This window comes from Eschrichtius robustus, chromosome X, assembly GCF_028021215.1.
Source record: "Eschrichtius robustus isolate mEscRob2 chromosome X, mEscRob2.pri, whole genome shotgun sequence".
NCBI lineage: Eukaryota > Metazoa > Chordata > Mammalia > Artiodactyla > Eschrichtiidae > Eschrichtius > Eschrichtius robustus.
In genome coordinates, this window is record NC_090845.1 from 131,256,329 (window position 1) to 131,277,822 (window position 21,494).

At 41.7% G+C, this 21,494-nt stretch overlaps 1 protein-coding gene across 2 annotated transcripts in view; it reads right to left on the reverse strand.

Moving 5' to 3' along the window:
- Positions 1 to 21,494, reverse strand: part of TMEM185A (transmembrane protein 185A) — a 35,168-nt gene that overhangs the window by 5,093 nt on the left and 8,581 nt on the right. The window contains exons 2-5 of one of the 2 annotated variants that reach the window (XM_068533849.1): positions 17,013 to 17,089; positions 9,674 to 9,850; positions 7,289 to 7,496; positions 2,156 to 2,239 (exon numbers count right to left, since the gene is read on the reverse strand). In XM_068533849.1, coding sequence (XP_068389950.1) covers positions 2,156 to 2,239; positions 7,289 to 7,496; positions 9,674 to 9,850; positions 17,013 to 17,062 — 519 coding nt within the window. In that variant the 5' untranslated portion in view covers positions 17,063 to 17,089. The remainder of the gene's footprint in view (positions 1 to 2,155; positions 2,240 to 7,288; positions 7,497 to 9,673; positions 9,851 to 17,012; positions 17,090 to 21,494) is intronic. The other variant, XM_068533850.1, reaches the window with a different exon arrangement.

Genomic DNA, 21,494 nt, shown 5'->3' on the forward strand with positions numbered 1-21,494 from the left:
AGAGTTCTTTAGATGCTTTGGATACATGTCCTTGGTTAGACATCTGCTTTGCAAATATTTTCTCCTGGGCTGTGACCTGTCTTTTCATTAATTTCATTTTAATTTTGAGCTTCTTTTGTAGACCATGTTGTTGGTGCCATCTCCGGGAACTCTTCACCTAACTCCAGATCCCAAAGATTTTTCTCCTATGTTTTCTTCTAACAGTTCTTTAGTTTTTACCTTTCATTTTTAGACCTAGGACTTGAGTTGGTATATGAGTTTTAATCCTCCTGAGGAGCTTGGAGTTCCTGACTGGAGGTTTGCTGTGCACAGCTTCCCCTTATGTTCCTCCTCCTAAAGCACGTCTGGGAACAGACTCACTTAGAGGCCTGGCCCTCGTGGGTGGAATGTTAGCGACCAGCCTCACTTGGTTTCTCTTGAACACTGTGGGAAACCTGCAATCAGGCTGCTTCATCTGCTGGGACTTGCACAGGATTGGGGCTGGAAAAATTCCTCTGTTCATCTATAGAAAACATGCACAATTCCTAATCTTTTTTTTTTTTTCTGATTTTACCTTACACTAAAATTTTGGTCTTACCCAGATTTGTTTCCTCCATGGCACAACAGAAAGCTCTGAACCCAATTATCGTTCTCTAGACACAGCACCCTGAAGATGTAAGATGGGTGCCTGAACAGTATTTTTTATTATGAATGTTTTATCAAAGACTTCAGGCAGAAGGGATGGATCTTGTCTTTATTCACTAGAGAGGTAACTTACGTTCCCTTATTTTCTTCCTTGTCACCAAATGAATATTTTCTTTTTTTTTTTACTATATTTTTTACCTTTGTTCTTTTTTTTTTTTTTAAAGGTAAACCATGTTCATCACAGACAATGTCTTATGTACAAAAGTACACATCAAGTGGGGGGGGGAGGGGGCAGGGAGAAAACCCCAAACCCTGGCAAGACCTCGCCTCCCAGAGGCAAGATAATTCTTCTACCTTTTGTCTCATCTTCTTTCTATGCGTTACTAGTTGAAACCGTACTGTTTTCTCTAATTTGCAGCTTGCCGTATATATCTCTCTCTCCATCCATTCTTCTATCTATCTATGCACAATCAGTTTTAACCGAACACCCATTAACGGAAGCAAGAGGTCACTAGCATGACTCAGACTTCACCCCTGGCAGGGGTGTAAACTGGCACAGCTTTTTTTTTTTTTTTTTTAAAGTATAGTGTCTGGACTGGGTCCTATCTGTAGACATTCAGATTTAATTGCTGCGGGGTGCGGCTCAGTCATCGGTACGTTGTTGTTTTTTTTTAAAAATTAATTAATTAATTTATTTATTTTTGGCTGTGTTGGGTCTTCGTTTCTGTGCCAGGGCTTTCTCTAGTTGCGGCGAGCGGGGGCCACTCTTCATCGCGGTGCGCGGACCTCTCACTATCGCGGCCTCTCTTGTTGTGGAGCACAGGCTCCAGACGCGCAGGCTCAGTAGTTGTGGCTCACGGGCCCAGTTGCTCCGCGGCATGTGGGATCTTCCCAGACCAGGGCTTGAGCCCGTGTCCCCTGTATTGGCAGGCGGATTCTCAACCACTGCACCACCAGGGAAGCCCAGCACAGCTTTTTTGAAAAGGGAGTTGGCAGTGCAGTTTGTATTTCAAAATCTCAAAAAGTTCCCACCCTCTGGCCCAGTAATACTGTTTCTGTAGTCTTTCCTAGGAAAACAATGAAAAAAAAAAACAGGCAAAGATTTTTATGCACAAAATTATATGCTGCAGCATGATTTATAATCGTAAAACACTGGTAACAACTTCAATATTCGGAAATGAGGGGACAGTCTCGTAAATGTATTTGAAGAATATTTTGCATCAATTAAACTTGAAAAGTTATGCTTATAAAAACCTTTTATTGGCATGTAAAAATGCTTATGATACAGCACTAGAACTACAAAGCAGGATACCAAGTTATACATGCAGTGTGATCTCAATTATCTTTATGAAACAATAAACCCCCAAACAAGGAAACAAAAACCACTAACCATGTTATCTCCCAGTGGATTATGGGTGACTATTATCCTATTACCTATGCTTGCCTGTCTTGTCCAACATTTCTACAATAAACACGAATAACTTTTATAATAAAAAGAAAAGTTTATTTAAGGATTTAAAAAGTTACATACAAGCCACGGCCAGTGGATGATCTTGTCCAGTCTTAAGGCAATGAATATGAACTGGAGAATGTTGACAGAACACAGGATTTCTAACTAAAAATGAAGAGAAGAATCAGTTAAACAAAATAACAGTTGCATTCAATACCACAATTGTTTGGTTAACACACTAAAAGGCAATGCAAATTATAATGCAGCAAAAGTTTTATTATGTCACACTTGCAACCTCCTGATTTTCAGCACTGGAGGAGCAAAGCAGTGCTGTGTCAAGGAGAAACCTGGCCCTGGCCTTGTGCCTCGTCCTCTCTGCTCAGTGGCTGCTCGGCCCTTTATGCTCATCCAGGCAATGACCTGTTTCCAGGCTCGCGATCTGCAGAGAGGCAATCTCCGGTGGTCTCCCCCAGCTTCCTTCCTGCGCCTACCCACAAACATCTCTGTTCTTAGTCATCCCTGTACTGCCTTCTTCTTGTACCTGGAACTCAGCCTGCATCCCACCCCTTCCTTTCTGGCTCCTCGAGGACCCTGTCACATCAAGACATCAATTATGGATTCTTTACTGCATCTTTAACCCCGCCACTCCACGATCCTTCCCAGAAGCACAGAAACATGTTCAACTCATTCCCATTCAACACAAAATAACCCCAAGACCCAATGAACCCACCCTTCCCTTGATCCAGTACCCCTCACGGCCCTAGCTCTCTCTTTCTGTTACCATCAAGCTTTGTGAGACACCATGGACACTCGAGTCCCTATGGCCACCCCTGCCACTCCAAGCTCCACCCACTGTGGCCCGGCCTCCACCCTCAGGACCACCCGGAAACTGCTTTCATCAAGGTCACCTGATCAGCTCTGCAGCGTCGGACCACTTCAGCTGGCATCCTACTGGGCGTCTCTGCAGCGTGGGAGATCACTCACCACTCCTCCCTCCTCTGAGGATCCCAGCGTGCAGTCTCGCCATCCTCCTGGTCTCTGACACTTCCCTTTCATGTGCCTTTTCCTCTCCTTAAATGGTGATGCCCCCCAAAGCCTTAAACTCAGCCTCTCTCCCCACTGTAGAGACTCAGACACAAACACACATGCTTTCACTCCCTCGCCCCGCCCTGGGGTGGGGAGCAGAGCCAGCCTCCACATCCCTGGCCTGCGCGACCTCCTACTGCTCGCTTCTCCAACCTGTCTCCACCTTGGCCGACTCTCCCTGAGGCACTTCAGAGGAAGCCCTTCTCCCCCCTGAGTTCATTACCCCACCCCCCGCACCTTGCTGCCTTCACCCTGTCTCACCGGGAGCTACCGCAGCTGCCTGATTCCCCAAATCAGGACACAGGGGGGCAGCCCGCATTCTGTTTCCCACACCCTCGGGCTCAGGCACTTCGCCCTGTCCTCCACCTGTCCTCCACCGGGCAGACTTCTCTAGCATCCCTAGCCCAGCCCCCATCCCGACTACTCCTGCCTCCTCGGGCCCTCCTCCTCCCGAACGCCCCGCAGGCGGCCCTCCTTCTGGCTCCAGCGCTCGCTGCGCTTCAAGGGCTCATCACTGCCCACAGGATGAAAGTCACAGGACGCCACGTGACCTGGCCCAGAGCTGCCCCAAAGTTCCCAGTTCCCAGGGCACTTAGCGACTCAGCAATTCTTTCTGAGGCCTCTGGGCCAAAAGAAACACCTAACAGTTCCACTGATTTAAGTCATTAGATCTAAACTGAGTACTTATCCTAAGTAGCCATCTAAAAAAAAAAAAAAACCTCACGTTAACTGAAAGAAAAATATTATGCGTGTTCCATTCTTAACTAACGACAAGTAATTCCTAGTGGGACGTGTGTGCCTCTTGGCACTGCACCATTCCTCAAGGCACTGCCACCCTCATCGCCTGCTCTCCGTAGGGATTTTTGCACAGTATTGCCTTCTCATCCCAGCAACTGCCAACAACTTAGACTCTTCCATAACACCATCGAAATGAATGTAGTGTGACCTAATAATAAAGCCATAAACTACATGGAGCTAGTAGTTCGTAGGGTGTCCCTACAGATGTCAGGGATCGCTGCTTTTCCCTCAAAAATGTCCGGGATCCCATGGTGCCCCTGTGAGCTCATTATGGTGCCCTGGGCAGCTCAGCAACGCCTTGAGGACTGAGGACTGGCCCTTACTCAGCCCAATCCCTCTATGCAGACCCCCTTCTCCCCGGCTCCCTCCCTTACACTTTAAGCTCCAGGCATATTTTTCTTTTTACTGTGGAAAAATACACATAATGTAAAACTTACCCTCTTTGTCTTGAACCTCCTTCAGGGTACAGTTTAATGGTGTTGAGTACATTCATTCATATTACCACCATATGACTGTAGCTGTGACACCATCACCATGTTCCACCTCTAGGACTCTCTGCATCTTGCAAAACTGTGCTCCAGTCATACCTGAGTCACTGGTCCACTCAACATGACAGACTTTCTTCTGCATCTACGGCTTCTTATGTGTTATTTTCTCTGCCTGAAAATTACCATCCCCTTCCTACCTGCACAGGGCACCCTGGCTCACCCGGACTCCTCCTTCAGGGCTTTGGGGGAACCTAGCCCCAGTCACCCCCTAGCCAACGTAGGTACTCCTCCTGGGACACAAGAACCAAGAGGGAGCTCAACTCTTGGCATGTGCTTTCTTCTCGTAGGTAGATTGCCAAGAGTGTGACCATACTGCATTAAGAAAATACGGTTTCATGTCCAGCATAGTCCTAGCCCTTGTATATGCTTTTACTTTCTAAGAAACAAAGTTCCAAATGTTTAGTTTTCTTAAGCCTCCTCCTCAGCCCTCATCCGACAGTATTTACAGAACTTTCTCAGTGCTTTTCAACCTGGGTAATGCTGCTCACCTGCGGAAGAGCTAGGAAATGTGCAGGGGCCCTAATGGCTGCCACGACGACTTGAGGGGAGCACCTCCGCTAGTGTTTAGTGGGCAGAGGTCAGGGATAAGTGTCCTGAAATGCAGGGCACAGTCCTGTTCAACAAAACATTTCCTATCCCAAAGGCCAAGAGCATACCCAGCCCCCACTGAGAAACACGGCCCCAAATAGGTAAAATCGAGAATCTTTGATCTCAGTGATTTTGTTTAATGTAAGCTTTTTTAAAGGATTTTCAAAGCTTGGTTTTACTTCATTTTGCCCAGATAATAGAAAAAAACGCAAAGCAACAGAGGCACAAAGTAGAAAGGTAAGTGTGACTGGGTGGAAATGGTGCCTCCAACTAATACAGGGAATAGAGATTCAGGGGAAGTTGGATAACGAGTCTGCAGCTCGTGTAGAAATCGGAGTTTACAAATGCGAATTTAGGAAGTGAGAGCACGTAAGTGGCAGCGGAGGAGGCAGGAAGCGTGAACAAGATCATTCAGAGGAAGTGTGCGCAGTGAGGACAGAAAACGCCCAGGAATCCTAAGGAACAGCAATGCGCGAGGAGCGAACGGAGGAAGATACTTCAGAGAAGGAGCCGAACGCAGGCAGAGGGACCAGGGGTGACAGGAGCTACAGAGCGGCCAGCGGCCAGACAAGATGGAGGCTTAAGAGGCCCCCGGATGAGGCCACAGGGCCCAGGGAGCGCGTGGCCGGAGCAGGGCACGCGGGGTCCCTGCCGCACTGCTTCCCAGAGCCTTTCTGTGAGGACGGAAGAGGCACGAGAGGCAAACAGAGGCCTGAGGGGGCACTGCTGCTGTTGTTCTGTTCTCCCTTTCAGATGAGAGAGCGAGGTCGCTGGACAGAGCGGACCAGTTCAGGAGCAAATTCTTGGAGGACCGGGCGGGGCAGAGGGTCTGAGGCGGGAGGGCAAGCGCAGGGAGGCTGAGAGCGGGCCCCCAGGGCTCCCCTCCCTCCACGGCTGCCCGGACCAGGGCTGAGGGGTCGCTCTCCCCGTGCCAGGCACAGCCGCTCCTGCCACTCGGGGCCCTGTTCCCACTGGTGCCCCGGGGCCTGGCTCCATCACTCTCCCACTGTGGGTACCTCCCTCGCCAGGTTCACGTACCCTGAGCTGCCACCCACCAGCTCCCACTCTCCCTTCCGACCAACTGCGGCCTTCTTCCTCCACTCTCGACCCACGCAGCTCAACACGGCATCCACAGTGTCCAGTTTCCCCCCTCGAGCCATTCTGGACCCGGCTGTGGGCCCTCAGCTTCTGGGCAGTTCGGCGCACGGGCTTTGGAGTCGGGCTGCCTGCAATGGAATCCTGGCCCTGCCCCTGGATAAGCGGCCAGGAACAAATTCCCTACCCTTTCTGGAAACCAGGGATGGCAACTGCAGCCACGTCACGGGGTTGTTGCAGATCTTCAATGAGATCCTACTGCATGGAAGCGCCCAGCCCCAGGCCTGGTACACAGCAAGTGGTCAATAAATATTATCTGCTATTATTTTCATTACTACTATTAGCATTGCTAGCACTGCTTTTTCATTCGCGTGTGTATCCCCTATGTTTAGGCCAAGAGGGCTTGGCGTATAGTAAATACTTGATAAATGCTTACTAAATGAACATATAGGCCCATCAGGATAAGCTAACCAGGGAGCAGACAAAGTGTTGGTCGTGGGGTCTGAGGTGCTGTGCTGGTTAGTTTTATTACACGTCAACTTGGCTGGGCTGTAGTACCCGGTCATTTAACCAAACAATAAGCTAGGTATTGCTGTGAGGGTACTGACTTTAAGAAAAGGAGATTTCCCTCCATGATGTGGGTAGGTCTCATCCAATCAGTTAAAAGGCCTGAAGAGCAAAAACTGAGGTTTCCTGGAGAGGGAGAAATCCTGCTGAGTCTCCAGCCCACCAGCCTGCGCCATCAATTTCAGACTCGCCAGCTCCTTCAAATAAACCTCCTCATGTGTATATCTATCTGCACATCTACATCTATATCTACATCTACATCTATCCTACTGGCTCTGTTTCTCAGGAGAAGCTGGCTGATCCAGGTGGGCAGGGAAAGACGTGAAGCTGGAAGAAGCCTGATGGCCTCGGTGGAAAACCAGCGTTCTAAGTCAAGAAAGAGAAACGTGATTATTTCCATCATCTTTCGTTTCCTTATACACCATGATCTAGCGTTAGTGATCAACCTCTTCCTAACAAAGGACAAGAAGTCTCCATTACAATAACTGACCAAAAGATTTTGCTTAACCTTCTTAAATATACGAAATCTCACCTCCAGTGACCTGTCATGTCGAAAGCCCCAAACACAAGCTGCCACAGACACTGGGGAAACGAAGAAGAGCGGCATGAAGACCAGGAGCCAGAAGTGGCTGCCTCTCTCGATCCTGTCACAGACCAGCACTTCAAACATCAGCAGGAGCAAGTGGATGCCCACCGCGATCAGCATTGCCTTGAACTCCACACACGTTTCCCCTTCTGCTCTAAAAAAGGACAGAAGGAGAAGAAAAACACCCTCAGTTCGGAATCTCCATAACAAGCAAGCAGCTCAGGGCAAATACCAACTCATGCGGATACTAAGGACTGTATTTGTAAATTTGACAAAAGGCGAAGGAAAATCAGGTAGAAAGCTAAATTAACATTCCTCCTTAATAGGCAATCTTTCAAGCATCAAAGAACTACTACAGGACAAGAAATGAACATTTACAACCAAACCAGACTTAGACTTTGAACTGAATAAAGACGTTCTCAGGAGCGACAGCCACAGTTATTATTTCTTGACAGTGCACATAAACACTTTTGTTCATAACTTTAAATTCAACTACTTCCAAGATTATTTAAGCTGATTGCTTCTACTGCTAAAAACTGACAAATATCCCTTACATCTCACGATCCCTGTCTCCCAATGAATTAAAAACCACGTAAATCACATTTCATGCAATACTATCAAAGTAGCTCTAGTTTTATGAATAAGTGTGTGTTATATTTCAAGAAAATACAGTAACTGTTGTTAGGTGCTATTTTAAACTGCAAATACAATTGTGAATGCCTTTTTATTTTCCTTTCTATTCCATTAGGATGAATTGACACCTGCAGATGATAAAGAAGAGCCATTAAAACTGTCCTTTAAATCAGTTAAAGCTGCTTAAGGATCATGCTTGGACTTAATAGGTTAACAATTAAGAAAATGATAAGGCCACTAATCAGGAAAATGCTTAACAATGCATTTGCAAGGCTGACAATGTTTCATTCAAAATATAGATGAACATTTGTGATGTGTCATGTTGGTGATAAATACTTGTAAGTTTAGGACACAGAGAAAATGAGGTCAGTGGTTATTTCTATAGGACCCAACAATGTTCCATCGGACAGTACTGACACTAGAATGACCATGTCTGTACATTCAGGACATTCAACTATGCACATACAATTCCTTTTCTTAAGGGAATCTTGAAAGGAATCTTAAATTTAACCAACTGAGAAAAGCTCAGATAGCTTCTAAATAACTAGTGGAACTTAAAATGTTTAGCTATGTAACTTTTCATTCTTTGAGTAGCAAACATTAGATATCTGAAAATATCTCATAAAAAATAAAAGATTTATGGCCACACAGGTAATCTTAAAAAAGAAAAATCTAAGAACTTAAAAAATCTAAGCTACACGTGAATGCCCCCCATCTGCCAAGGCTCTCTGTGTAGCTATTTTCAAGTTCTTAGATATGTATGCGGTAACATACTTTACTCGATCTAAATCTCATTTTGAAAGTTCATAACAAAGATTTAAACAAGTTGAGATGGTCCCAACTTCTACACTTCTCTCACACGAGCAGCTGCACGGGTCCCCTTCTTCTCTCCCCACCTGCCTACCCGGCACTCCTTCACTCCTCATCTTCCCGGTGATGGTTTACAACAGCCCCTCACTCTCAAGTCCCCCTTTTTCCTTTCCAAAGCTCCAAACTTTGTGAGGGAGAGCAGAGAGACTCTTGTGGGCCCCAGCAGCACCAGGCTGCACACTGGAGTGAGCTCACGACAGGAACTTGGACCAGAAGAAGACCATCCAAGAAGAAAGGCGTGAGGGGAGGGGGGGGCGAAGGTAAAGGGTATGCCTCTGCCCGGCCCCCAAGGCTCTGCTCTCCTTCACGGCATCTGGGTCTCACCTTTTCCTGTCTCAGGACCTCACTGTTTCCTGGCCAAGCTGCCTCCTCCACACTAACAGTCCTAAACCCCAGGACTAGGAGATTGGGACAAGGGGAGACCCAGTTCCAGGACTGAGTGGAGAAGGATATAGCCCTGATGGCCAAAGCTAGAACTGTGGTTTGTAGAACTGCTCCTACAAACATAATGGTTTTATACGTCCTTGTCTAGCATGGTATAACAGTTCTATATTTTGGATGCATGTTAGATTACTTAAGCTTTTGTAGGCTGGCTAGGAACTTAAGCACCTAAAATAACAGTGCATTTGTTAAAAAGTGGATATCAAATACTTAATTTTTAAAAACTTAGAACAGAACTCAGCTTGCCTATATTATAGTTCTTATAAAACCTCAGACAAGTAGAAAAGAAAACAGTCCTAACTTTATCAAAAGTGAAAAACAAGATTCTGCCCCCCCCCCCACCCACTCAGAGTAGAGAGACCAAAAGGTTTTATAAAGCAGTATTACCGATATTGGGGATTTCGTGCCCAGACTCCAGTTCCAACCGAGGCTCCAACAATGACCATTAACTTCCACAGCCATATTGGAGCAAAGACAGCCCAGTAACTCCACTGAATGATGCCATCCAGACGAAGGGCCAGCAACACAGAGAATAGCAGCAGACAGGCATAGATGAGGAATTTACTAGGAGAAAAGCAAAATGATTAAAGAGGATTCACATTTACAAATATGCGGTATTAAAATGAGGAGTAATAACAGCATTGCTTTTTAGCACATGAAGAGAGTCACTAATTCAATAATCACACATCAAAAATTCTATGTAGAAGACATACTGTTGTTAGAGGATAAGACAAATATAAAGAAAACTAAAATAAGCTTCCTGCTTTCCAGGGCTTCCTGGTAGGAGGGAGTCCACACAGAAACATATAACTACAACACAGCATGGCACGTGCCATAATGGTTCTATGGGTAGAGTGTGATGGCAGCCCAGAAGAGGACATATGGATTCTGTCTGGGGGGACTGGGAAGCAGAGAGGTGATGACCCTGGAGCTGGTTCTGGAGGATACATGGAAAGCTGCCAGGCAGGAAAGGATATGAGCTGAGGAAGCATTCCAAGCAGAAGGAACTAGCCACCAAGACATGGAGACTGAAAAAAGTTGACAGGTTCAGGATATGGTCAAGTTCTGTCACTGACTAATTATTTGATTCTATTTTTAAACAGGTAGCCATCTGCCATATTCATATATAGTAATATTTTAGTATATGTATTATCCTTTTTGTGACTGAATTATACATATAAACGTACACTCATATTTCACATAAAAGGGACTTCATGAAGAGGATTTTTTAAAATATTAATTAGAAATTACATTGTTGAGGACTTCTACTTCCAGCTTTGATACAGTAAGAGGGATGGAGTTTTCCTTCCCACCTTAAACAAGAAACTGGACAAAATATATGAAACAACAGTTTTCAGACAGTGAACAACAGGCGGTGAAGGACCGTGATGGCAGAAAGAAAGAAAACAAAGGAGATAAACTCTATCAGTGCCCCAGCTTACTGCCTGGAGGCAATTTCCAGACTGCAGTAAGAAGGCAGTTAAAACCCAACCCTATTGACAATTACATGAAATATAAATGGTCTAAATACCAAATAAAAGACAAAGATTGTCAGGCTGGATTTAAAACAGCAAGATAACTATATGCTATCTATAAGAAACCTACTTTATCTATCTACAAAGTGACAGATAGATAATAAGGACAGAAAAAGTTATACCAGGCAAACACTAACCAGAAGAAAGTCAGAGTGACTTTATTAATATCTGTTTTAGTCTTCTATTGCTGCTATAACAAATTACCACAAACCTGGCAGCTTAAAAGAACGCACATTTATTATCTCACAGCTGTGTGCGTCAGAAGTCCAGACAGGCTTAGTTGGTTTCTCTGCTCAGAGTCTCATAAATGAAATCAAGATGTCAGTTGGCTGGGCTCTTCTCAGGTGACTCTGGGAAGAATCTGCTTCCAAGTTCATTCAGGTTGTTGGCAATCCTGTTTCTTGTGGTTGTAGGCTAAGATCTTAGTTTCTTTGCTGGCTGTCAGCTGGGGGCTGCCCTTAGGTCCTAGAGTTCTCTCTCTGAGAAGAACACAGGCCTTTACATTCAAAGCCAGCAGCAGCATATCGAATCTTTCTCATGCTTCTGACTTCTTTTGCCATATGGCTCCTGCTTCCAGAGAAAGTGCTATGCTTTTAAGAGCTCATGTGATTAGACTGGGTCCACCTGGATAATCCAGGATACTCTTCCTATCTTAAAGTCCACAACTGTGGTAGGCGGAATTCTAAATATGTTCCCCAAGATTCCTGTCCTCAGTTATTCAATCAAACACTAATCTACGTACTACCATGAAAGGACTTTGCAGATGGAATTAAGGGTACTAATCAGCCAACTTTAAAATATGGAGATTATCCCAGATTATCCAGTTGTGTCCAATGTAATCATATGAGCCCTTAAAAGCAGAAGAGGAAGGCATACAAGTAAGTCAGAGAGATGTGCCAGAAGAGGAGAGATAAGGCAGAAGGGGAAGTCAGTGAGATTCCAAAAGTGAGAAGGACTCCACCTGCCTTTTCTGGCTTTGAAGATGGAGGAAGGGAGTCATGAGCCAAGGAATGCAAGCCGCCTCTAGAAGTTGAGAATAACTCCTAGCTGACAGCCAGCAAGGAAATGGGGTCATTAGCCCTACAACCAGGAGGAACTAAATTCTGACAACAACCCAAATGAGTTTGGAAGCAGATTAATCTCCAGAGCCTCAAGAAAGGAACAGAGCCCTGCTGACACCTTGAGTCCAGCCTTGTGAGACTCTAAGCCGAAGATCCAACTGAGCCATGCTGTACCTGTACTTCTGACCTACAGAACTATGAGATAATAAGTTTGTGCAGTTTTAAGACACTAAATCTGTGGTAATTTGTCACGGGTGCAATAAAAACTAATACTGTAACCTTAAAGACATCTGCAAAATCCCCTTTACCGTGTAACATAACATATTCATAGGTTCCAGGGCTTAATGGCCTGGATATCTCTGGGGGAACCATTCTGCCTACCACAATATAAGGTTAAGATATATTTTTGAACAAGGAATATTACCAGGGACAAACAGGGGCACACATAATGATAAAGAGGTGATTTGTGTTGAAGGAGGATCTAGCAACTGTAAATATTTATGTACCTAATAACAAAGCTTCAAAATACACGTAGAAAACATTAATAATTAAAACATTAAGGAGAAACAGAAAAATCCACAACTATTACTGGAAATTAACACTTCTCTCTCAGTAACTGATGGAACACATAGAAAATTACTAAGGATATACAAGTTTGTAATAGCACTATCAACCAACATGACCTAATTGATATTGATAAAGCATTCCTCCCAACAACAGCAGAATACAAATTCAAGTGAAAATTCGGGTGCACATGGAACATTCACCAAGACAGACTGAATTCTGGGCCATAAAACAAGTCTCAACAAATGTAAAAGGACTGAAATCATACAAAGTAAATCTCTAAGCACAATGAGATTAAACTAAAGCTCAATAACATAAAGATATTTGAAAAATTCTCAAAATACTTACAAATTAAACAATACTCTTCTAAATAATCCATAGGTAAAAGAAAAAAAAAAACACAAGAAAAAATTTTAAAATTCTGGACTAAATGAAAGTGAAAACACAACATACCAAAATATGTGAGATATAGCTAAAGCAATACTTAAGGGGAATTTACAGCATCAAATGCTAAGTAGAAAAGTTCTCAAGTCAATGATCTATGATTCACCTTAAAAAACTAGGAAGAGAAGGAAAATTTAAAAAAATGAATGGAAGTAAATAATAAATATACACACAAGTATCAATGAACTACATAAGAAACATGTTAGAGAAAAATCAATGAAACTAGGGACTTCCCTAGTGGTCCAGTGATTAAAACGTCGCCTTCCAGTGCAGGGGGTGCAGGTTCGATCCCTGGTCAGGGAGCTAAGATCCCATATGCCTTGCGGCCAAAAAGCCAAAACATAAAACAAACAATATTGTAACAAATTCAATAAAGACTGTAAAAACGGTCCACATAAAAAAAAAGAAATCAATGAAACTAAAAGCTGGTTCTCTGAAAAGATCAAGAAAATTGGTAAACCTATACCTAGAGTTATCAGGAAAAAAACAGTAGACACAAATTACCAATACAAAGAATGAAAGCAGGGACATCACTACAAATCCTACAAACATTACAGGGATTAGAAGTGGATATTATGAACAACTTTATGCACATAAATTTCTTGAAATAAAGACATTATTAAAGTTCACACAAGAAGAAATATTCATATTCCTATATCTATTTAAAAAACTGAAATTGCAGTTGGACTCCTTCTCACAAAGAAAATGTCAGGGCCAGACAAAATCTACCAAACACATAAGGAAGAAATAGTACCAATTTTTCACAAACTCTTGCAGAAAAAGATGAGAGGGGAACATTTCCCAGTGTATTTTATGAAGCCAGCATTACCCTGATACCCAAACCTGACCAAGAAAGAAAACTACATACCAGTATCCTTCATGAAGACAGATGCAAAACCCCTAAAAAACAGGATATTGAATCCAGCAATATATAAAAAGGATATTACATTATGATTAAGTGTGGTTTGATATTACATTATGATTAACTGTGCTTTAGCCAGGATTGCAAGTTTCACTTAACATTGGAAATCAATTAATGTAACTCACTGTATTAATAGAATGAAAAAGAGAAGCCATATGATTATTCAATAGTTCCAGAAAAAACATCTGACATAATTCACTACTCACTCAAGATAAAAAGCTCTAAACTAATTAGGGCTAGAAGGGTATCTAGAAAAAAAACCTAGTTAAAAATGCTTAATGGTTAAAGACTAAATACCTTCCCCCTAAGATTGGAAACCAGGCAAGTATGTCCACTTCAGTACATCTATTCAACACTGTACTGGAGGTCCTAGCCACAAATATAATACAAGAAAAAGAAATAAAAGGGATAAAGATTCAAAAGGAAGGAGTAAATCTGTTATTTGCAGACAACATGATGTCTATGTAGAAAATCTTAAGTACTCTACCAAAGAAGCTACTAAATCTAATAAGTGAATTTAGCAAAAGTTGCAGGATACAAAGTAAATATACGAAAAAGTGTACTGCATTTCTATATGCTAGCAATGAGAAAATGGACACTTTTTTTAAAAAAATACTATCATTTACTGCAACTTTCCTATAAACCTAATAATATTTAAAATTAAAAGTTTATGAGGGCTTCCCTGGTGGCACAGTGGTTGAGAATCTGCCTGCCAGTGCAGGGGACACACGGGTTCGAGCCCTGGTCTGGGAAGATCCCCCATGCCACGGAGCAACTAGGCCCGTGAGCCACAACTACTGAGCCTGCGCGTCTGGAGCCTGTGCTCCGCAACAAGAGAGGCCGCAATAATGAGAGGCCCGCACACCGCGATGAAGAGTGGCCCCCACTTGCCACAACTAGAGAAAGCCCTCACACAGAAACGAAGACCCAACACAGCCATAAATAAATAAATTAAATAAATTAAAAGAAAAAAAAAAGTTCATGAAAAACTACCACTGACAACAGTATCAAAATATGAAATACTTAGAGATAAATTTAACAAAATATGTGCAAGACATACTCTGAAACCTAACACTACCAAAAAATTAAAGATCTAAATAAATGGAGAGACACACCATTTTTATAGATTAAAAAATTCAATATTGTTAAAATTTACATCCTCTATTAGTTTCCTATGGTTGCTATAACAATTTACCATGAACTTGATGGTTTAAAACAATACACATTTATTCTCTTATAGTTCTGCAGGCTAAAGGTCCACAATGGGGTTCACTACATTAAAACTAAGGTGTCAGCAGGGCCATGTCTCCAGAGACTAGGAGAGAATCCATTCCTTGCCTTTTCAAGTTTCTAGAGCTGCATTCCTTGCACTACTTTGGGCCCCTTCCTCCATCATCAAAATCAGAAGGGCAGCATCTTCAAATCTCTTTCTCTGCCTCAATTGCATGGCCTTCTCCTCCTAATAGTATCTCCTTCTGCCTCCCTCTTATATGGAAACCCATGAATGTATTTAGGGCCTGCCTGGATAATCCAGAATACTCTCCCCATCTCAAGATCTTTAACTTAATCACATCTTTTGCCATATAAGATAATATTCACCTTTTTGCCACAGAAGGTAATATACACAGGTTCCATGGATTAGGAAGTAGGTATCTTTGAGGGACATTATTTAGCCTACCATACTCATCAGATTATTCAAAAGATTCAATGCATGTAGTCCCATTTTTGCTTTTGTTTCTCCTGCCTGAGGAGACATATCCAAAAAAATATTGCTAAGACTGATGTCAAAGAGCATACTGCCTACGTCTTCTTCTAGGATTTTTATGGTTTCAGGTCTTACATTTAAGTCTTTAATCCATTTAAGTCTTTAATCATTTCTGTATATGGTATGAGAAAGTAGTCTAGTTTGATAACATCTTACACTGTCAGAATGGCTATTATAAAAAAAAAAAGACAACAGATAACAAGTGTTGGTGAGGATGTGAAGAAAAGGGAACCCCTGTGCACTGTTGGCAGGAACATAAATTGGTGCAACCACTATGGAAAATGGTATAGAGGTTCCTCAAAAAATGAAAAATAGAACTACCATGTGATCCACCAATTCCACTCCTGGGGATTTATCTGAAGAAAACAAAAACACTAATTCAAAAAGATATATGTACCCCTATGTTCACTGCAGCCTTATTTACAGTAGCTAAGATATAGAGGCACCCTAAGTGCCCATTGATAGATGAATGTTTAAAAAAGATGTGGAGTGTGTGTGTGTGTGTGTGTGTGTGTGTGTAATGGAATATTACTCAGCCACAAAAAAGAATGAAATCTTGTCATTTGTGACAACATGGATGAACCTACAGGGTATTATGCTAAGTGAAATAAGTCAGACAGAGAAAGACAAATACTGTATAACTGCATTTATATGTGGACTCTAAAAAAGCAAATTAACAAACATAACAAAACAGAGTCATAGATACAGAGAATAAACAGGTGGTTGCCAGAGGGGAGGAGAGGAAGGGAGGAGAGAAATAAGTGAGGGAGATTAAGAAGCACAACTTCCAGCTACAAAATAAATGAGTCATGGGTATGAAATGTACAGTGTGGGGAATATAGTCAAAAATAATATAATATCTTTAAATAGTGACAGATGGTAACTAGACTTATTGTGGTGATCATTTAAGAATGTATAGAAATATAGAATCACTATGTTGTACACCAGGAACTAACATAATGTTGTAGGTCAATTATACCTCAAAAACACACAAACCAATAGAAAAAGAGATTAGATTTGTGGTTACCGGAGGTCGGGGTTAGGGGAGGGGGAATTGGATGAAGGCAGTCAAAAGGTAGAAACTTCCTGTTATAAGATAAATAAGTATTAGAAAAGTATTTTACAACATGATAAATGTAATTAACACTGCCGTATGTTACACATGAAAGTTGTTAAGAGAGTACATCCTAAGAGTTCTCACCGCAATGAAAAATATATTTTTTCTTTTTCTTTTATTTTGTATCTATATGAGATGATTAATGTTCACTAAACTTAACTGTGGTAATAATTTCATGATGTATGTAAGTCAAATCATTATGCTGTGTCTAAACTTACACAGTGCTGTATGTCACCTATATTTCAATAAAACTGGAAGAAAAAACACACACAATAAAGCAAGGCACAATAAAGTAAAGCGCAATAAAACGAGGTATACCTGTATGCATTTAAAGTTCCACCAAGTCTCTTCATGGCTTGATAGCTCATTTCCTTTTAGTGTTAAACAAGATTCCACTGGAATAAATAATAAACCACAGTTTATTTATCCATTCACCCATTGAGGGACATCTTGGTTGCTTCCAAGTTTTGGCAACTATGAATAAGGCTGCTATAAATATATAGAAAAAAAAAGATTCAATGCAATGCCAATGAAAATCCAAGCAGCCTCTTCTGCAGAAATTGACATACTGGTTCTAAAAATTATATGAAAATGCAAAAGACCTCAAATGGGCAGAACAATTGTGAGAAAGAACAAAGTTGGAGAAACTATACCACGTGCTTATACTGCATGTTTTCATGGCTTACTATAGAGCTACAATAATCAAGACAATGTAGGATTAGCATCAGGAGAGACACAGAGAACAGAATAGAGTCCAAAAACATACCTATACATACATAGCCAAAGGTGCCAAGGCAATTCAATAGAGAAGGAACTGGGCTTCTGTAAATGGTGCTGAAACAACTGGATAGATGGGAAAAATGAACCTAGACTCTTAACCTCACAGCGTATGACAATCGTTGCTAAGGAGGTAGAGCAAATGGAACCCTCATATATCGCTGGTAGGAATGCAGTGTAGCCACTTTAGAAAGCACTTTGGTAGTTTCTCATAAAGTTAAGTATACCCTTACTCTACAGCCCAGCAATCCCATACCTAGGTATTTACTTAAGAAAAAGGAAAACATATGTCCACATGAAGACTTGTGTTCAAATGTTCAAAGCAGCTTTATTTATAATAGCCACTGGAAACAACCCAAATGTCCAAAAACTGGTGAATGGTTAAACCAACTGAGGTATGTCTATTCAAATGGAATACTAATCAGCAGGAAAAAGGAACAAACTAGGGATGCAAGCAACAACATGGATAACCTCAAATGCACTATGCTAAGTAAAATAACTCAGACTGAAAACACAACACACTGTATGTCTCCACTTATTTGACATTGTGGAAAAGGCAAAAGTATAGATACAGAAAACAGATCAGTGTGATTACCCGTGGCTGTGTTGGGGGAAAGGATGACTACAAAAGGACACGAGGGAAGATTTTGCAGTGATAGAACTTTCCTATATCTCTATCTTTGGGTGGTGCTTACACAAGTGAATGGGCTTATCAAAACTCATAGGACTGTGCACTAAAAAAACGGTAAAATTTACTGCATGTAAAACATACTTCAATAAACCTGGCATATCTATTGATCTATCTACACATATACAACGTCCATGGCTAACATTTACTGGCTATTTATGGAATGTCAGGTAATGTCACTTAAGCCTCACAACAACCCTACGAAGGAGGCACTTTCACTATTCCCATTTTACAGATGTGAAATGAAGGCTTCGAAGTTAAATAACTTGTCCAAGCAGCTAGAGGCTCACAGAGCTGAGATTCAAACTAAGATCTATTTGACTCCAAAGTCCTTTTAATTGAGTACTATACGATACTCACTTTATACTAATAATTCAACATTCTTGGAAAAGCTTCTGGATAGATACACACTGAGGCCTAACCATGCTCTCCAGTGGAGAGGATTACAGACAGTCTTTACACTCTTGCTTATGATTGCTGATTTTTCTGCAAGGTACATATACTACTTTTGTATTATGAGAAATAACAAAAGAAACTTCAACTGGAAAAAAAGAGAGAGCTTTTAAGGAGATGGGACCCACAAAATTCAACTCAGAAGCAAACCTCCAAGAGTGTAAACAATGGTGGGAGGGCCATCAGATTTGGAGAGATTGCTAACTAGAGTGTCTATATAGCCTTTTATTAGCATACTAATACTTTCACAGTATTCTCCGCTACAAAACCAGGGTAATATGTACCCCATAAGGCGGCCGTGAATATAAGATAATGAATATGAAATGTGCTTCAGGTAAAGCATTAAATTAGTGGTTCTCAAAATTTTTTGCATCAGGACTCCTTTACATTCTTAAAAATGACTGAGGACTCTAAAGAGCTTTGTTTATAAGGGTTATACCTACTGCTATTTACTGTATCAGATTTTAAAACTGTCATTTAAAAGATATTTATTACTTCATTAAAAATAATAATAAACACATTACATATTAACATAAACAACATAATTTTAATGAAAAGAAACTATTTTCCGAAATTGTTTTTAGAGTTTTGCAATTTTTAAAAAATGTCTGGCTTCATAGCAGACACCTAGATTATATCTATATCTGCATTCATTCTGTTGAAGTATGTTGTCTGGGTTCAAGCATATGGAGAAAAAAACTGACATCACAGAGATACGTCGTCAGGAAAGAACTGAGTATTTTGATTGCTCTTTCAGATAACTGGATATTTTTCTTCCACAGGACACCAAAAGTCAACAAGTGGTAGTTCCTTGATGTGGAATCTGAAACGCTATCAAGGAACTTTTTTTTTGTTTTTTTGGCCACACCTCGAGACTTACGGGATTTTAGTTCCCAGACTAGGGAATGAACCCAGGCCCTAGGCAGTGAAAGCACCGAGTCCTAACCACTGGACCGCCAGGGAATTCCTTCAGTGAACCTTTTGTAGTCTGCTACCTTAAAATCCACTGGTCTCTCTTGCACTTTGAATGAATCTTTTATCCCTGCATGATTATAACGCCATATAGGTCGACCAGAAAATACTGGTTCACTGAGTAATGAAGATCTTTAAACACTGACACATTTCACTATACAATAGCAACAAAAAAATCACATTAGTTAATATCACAACCCACTTCATCAGAAATCTTTTAAGTTTTGGAAGGCTGTCAAGCTCATGGTGGTGAATACAACTTTTCAGAAATTCGGGTTTTCCCTTGAAAGCTCAAGTTTAACCAAGAAAAGCAGAAAACACCATCAGTTGTTTTCCTCGAAGTAACAGGTTCACTGGCACTTTTCAGCAAACATCTGTCAAATACCCTAGTACACTCAGCCACAATCTTGTCTGTTAGCTGTCCTTCCAGGTAAAAATGGCGTTCCGTGAAAAAAGCAGCTCGCAACTCAGGCGCATGAGTGCTTTCCCTTGAGTCAATGACTACACTTCAGTGTATAGCAGATGGCCTTTAGGCGTCCTTCCTATTTCGTCACCCGGAATATTAAAATAGCTGTGTACACAAGGGTCAAGACTGAATGAGACTGGCATTTTTTCTGCTTTATTAAGGAGATTCTTAAGTGAAGCAGACTTTTTTAACCTGCAAGCACACTATGAAGCATCCAATGACAACGAGTACGAAGTACGATTTCCTGGCACCAGCTTGCTTTGTGCTCAGTTTACCCGGCACAGTGCAAATGTCAACCCAGAGAAAGAGGTCGAGAACGTCTTAGTATTATTATGAAAATAGTTCTGACCTCGCAGACCCCTGGAAGAGTTCTCAAGGCCCCAAGGGGGTCTGTGAAAAATAGTCTGACAACCCCTGCACTAAATACATGTTAGTTATGATTACTCATGCTCAGAAACAAGGGGAGGCTTTTTTTTTTTTTAATGAGGAGAAATGGATATCCTCACATGCCACTCATGTGACTGCCAACTGGTGCAGCCAATTTTAAACTTTTTTAAAAAATTTTATTTATTTATTTTATTTATGGCTGTGTTGGGTCTTCGTTTCTGTGCGAGGGCTTTCTCTAGTTGTGGCAAGCGGGGGCCACTCTTCATCGCGGTGCGCGGGCCTCTCACTGTCGCAGCCTCTCCTGTCGCGGAGCACAGGCTCCAGACGCGCAGGCTCAGTAATTGTGGCTCACGGGCCCAGCTGTTCTGCGGCATGCGGGATCTTCCCAGACCAGGGCTCGAACCCGTGTCCCCTGCATTGGCAGGCAGATTCTCAACCACTGTGCCACCAGGGAAGCCCAATAAGGGGAGGCTTTTACAAGCTGCCACAAAGAAAAAGAGAGCTACCACTGAAAAATGGCAAGAGAAGAATGACTTCGTTCCTAGACTTCGGAGAAGAAAAGGGCTTGAGGGGGATCCACGAGCTAATAGAAATGGAGTGATCACCACAAACAGAGAAAGTCACCAGCCGAGAGGACTTTTTCTCTCTGACAGCAAAGGGGGATATCACAAAATCTAGAAAATCAGAACCAATTTGTCAACCAAAGCCCTCGGCTACACATATCATTACCAGAAACAATGGACTGGAAAACAGAAAGGACATTTAAAAGAAAAAAGTGGGGGGAGACGAGTAAACCCTGTAAGCTAAATTCATTATCTTCCCTAAAAGAGTTCTCTTATTTAATAGAAGAAAAGAGTAGTGGAAATAATAAAAATTTAAATGTTGGAAAAGTGAGTATTTTATAATTTTTGACATAATTTAAAGGGAAATTAAGAGCTCTGGGTCTATTACATGAAAAATTAAAAATATAAAGGAAACAAGATGAACTTACAAGAGGACAAATAACAGTACAAAATATAACTCCTTCAAATACTGGTGCTGGAAAAATATAAAGAGG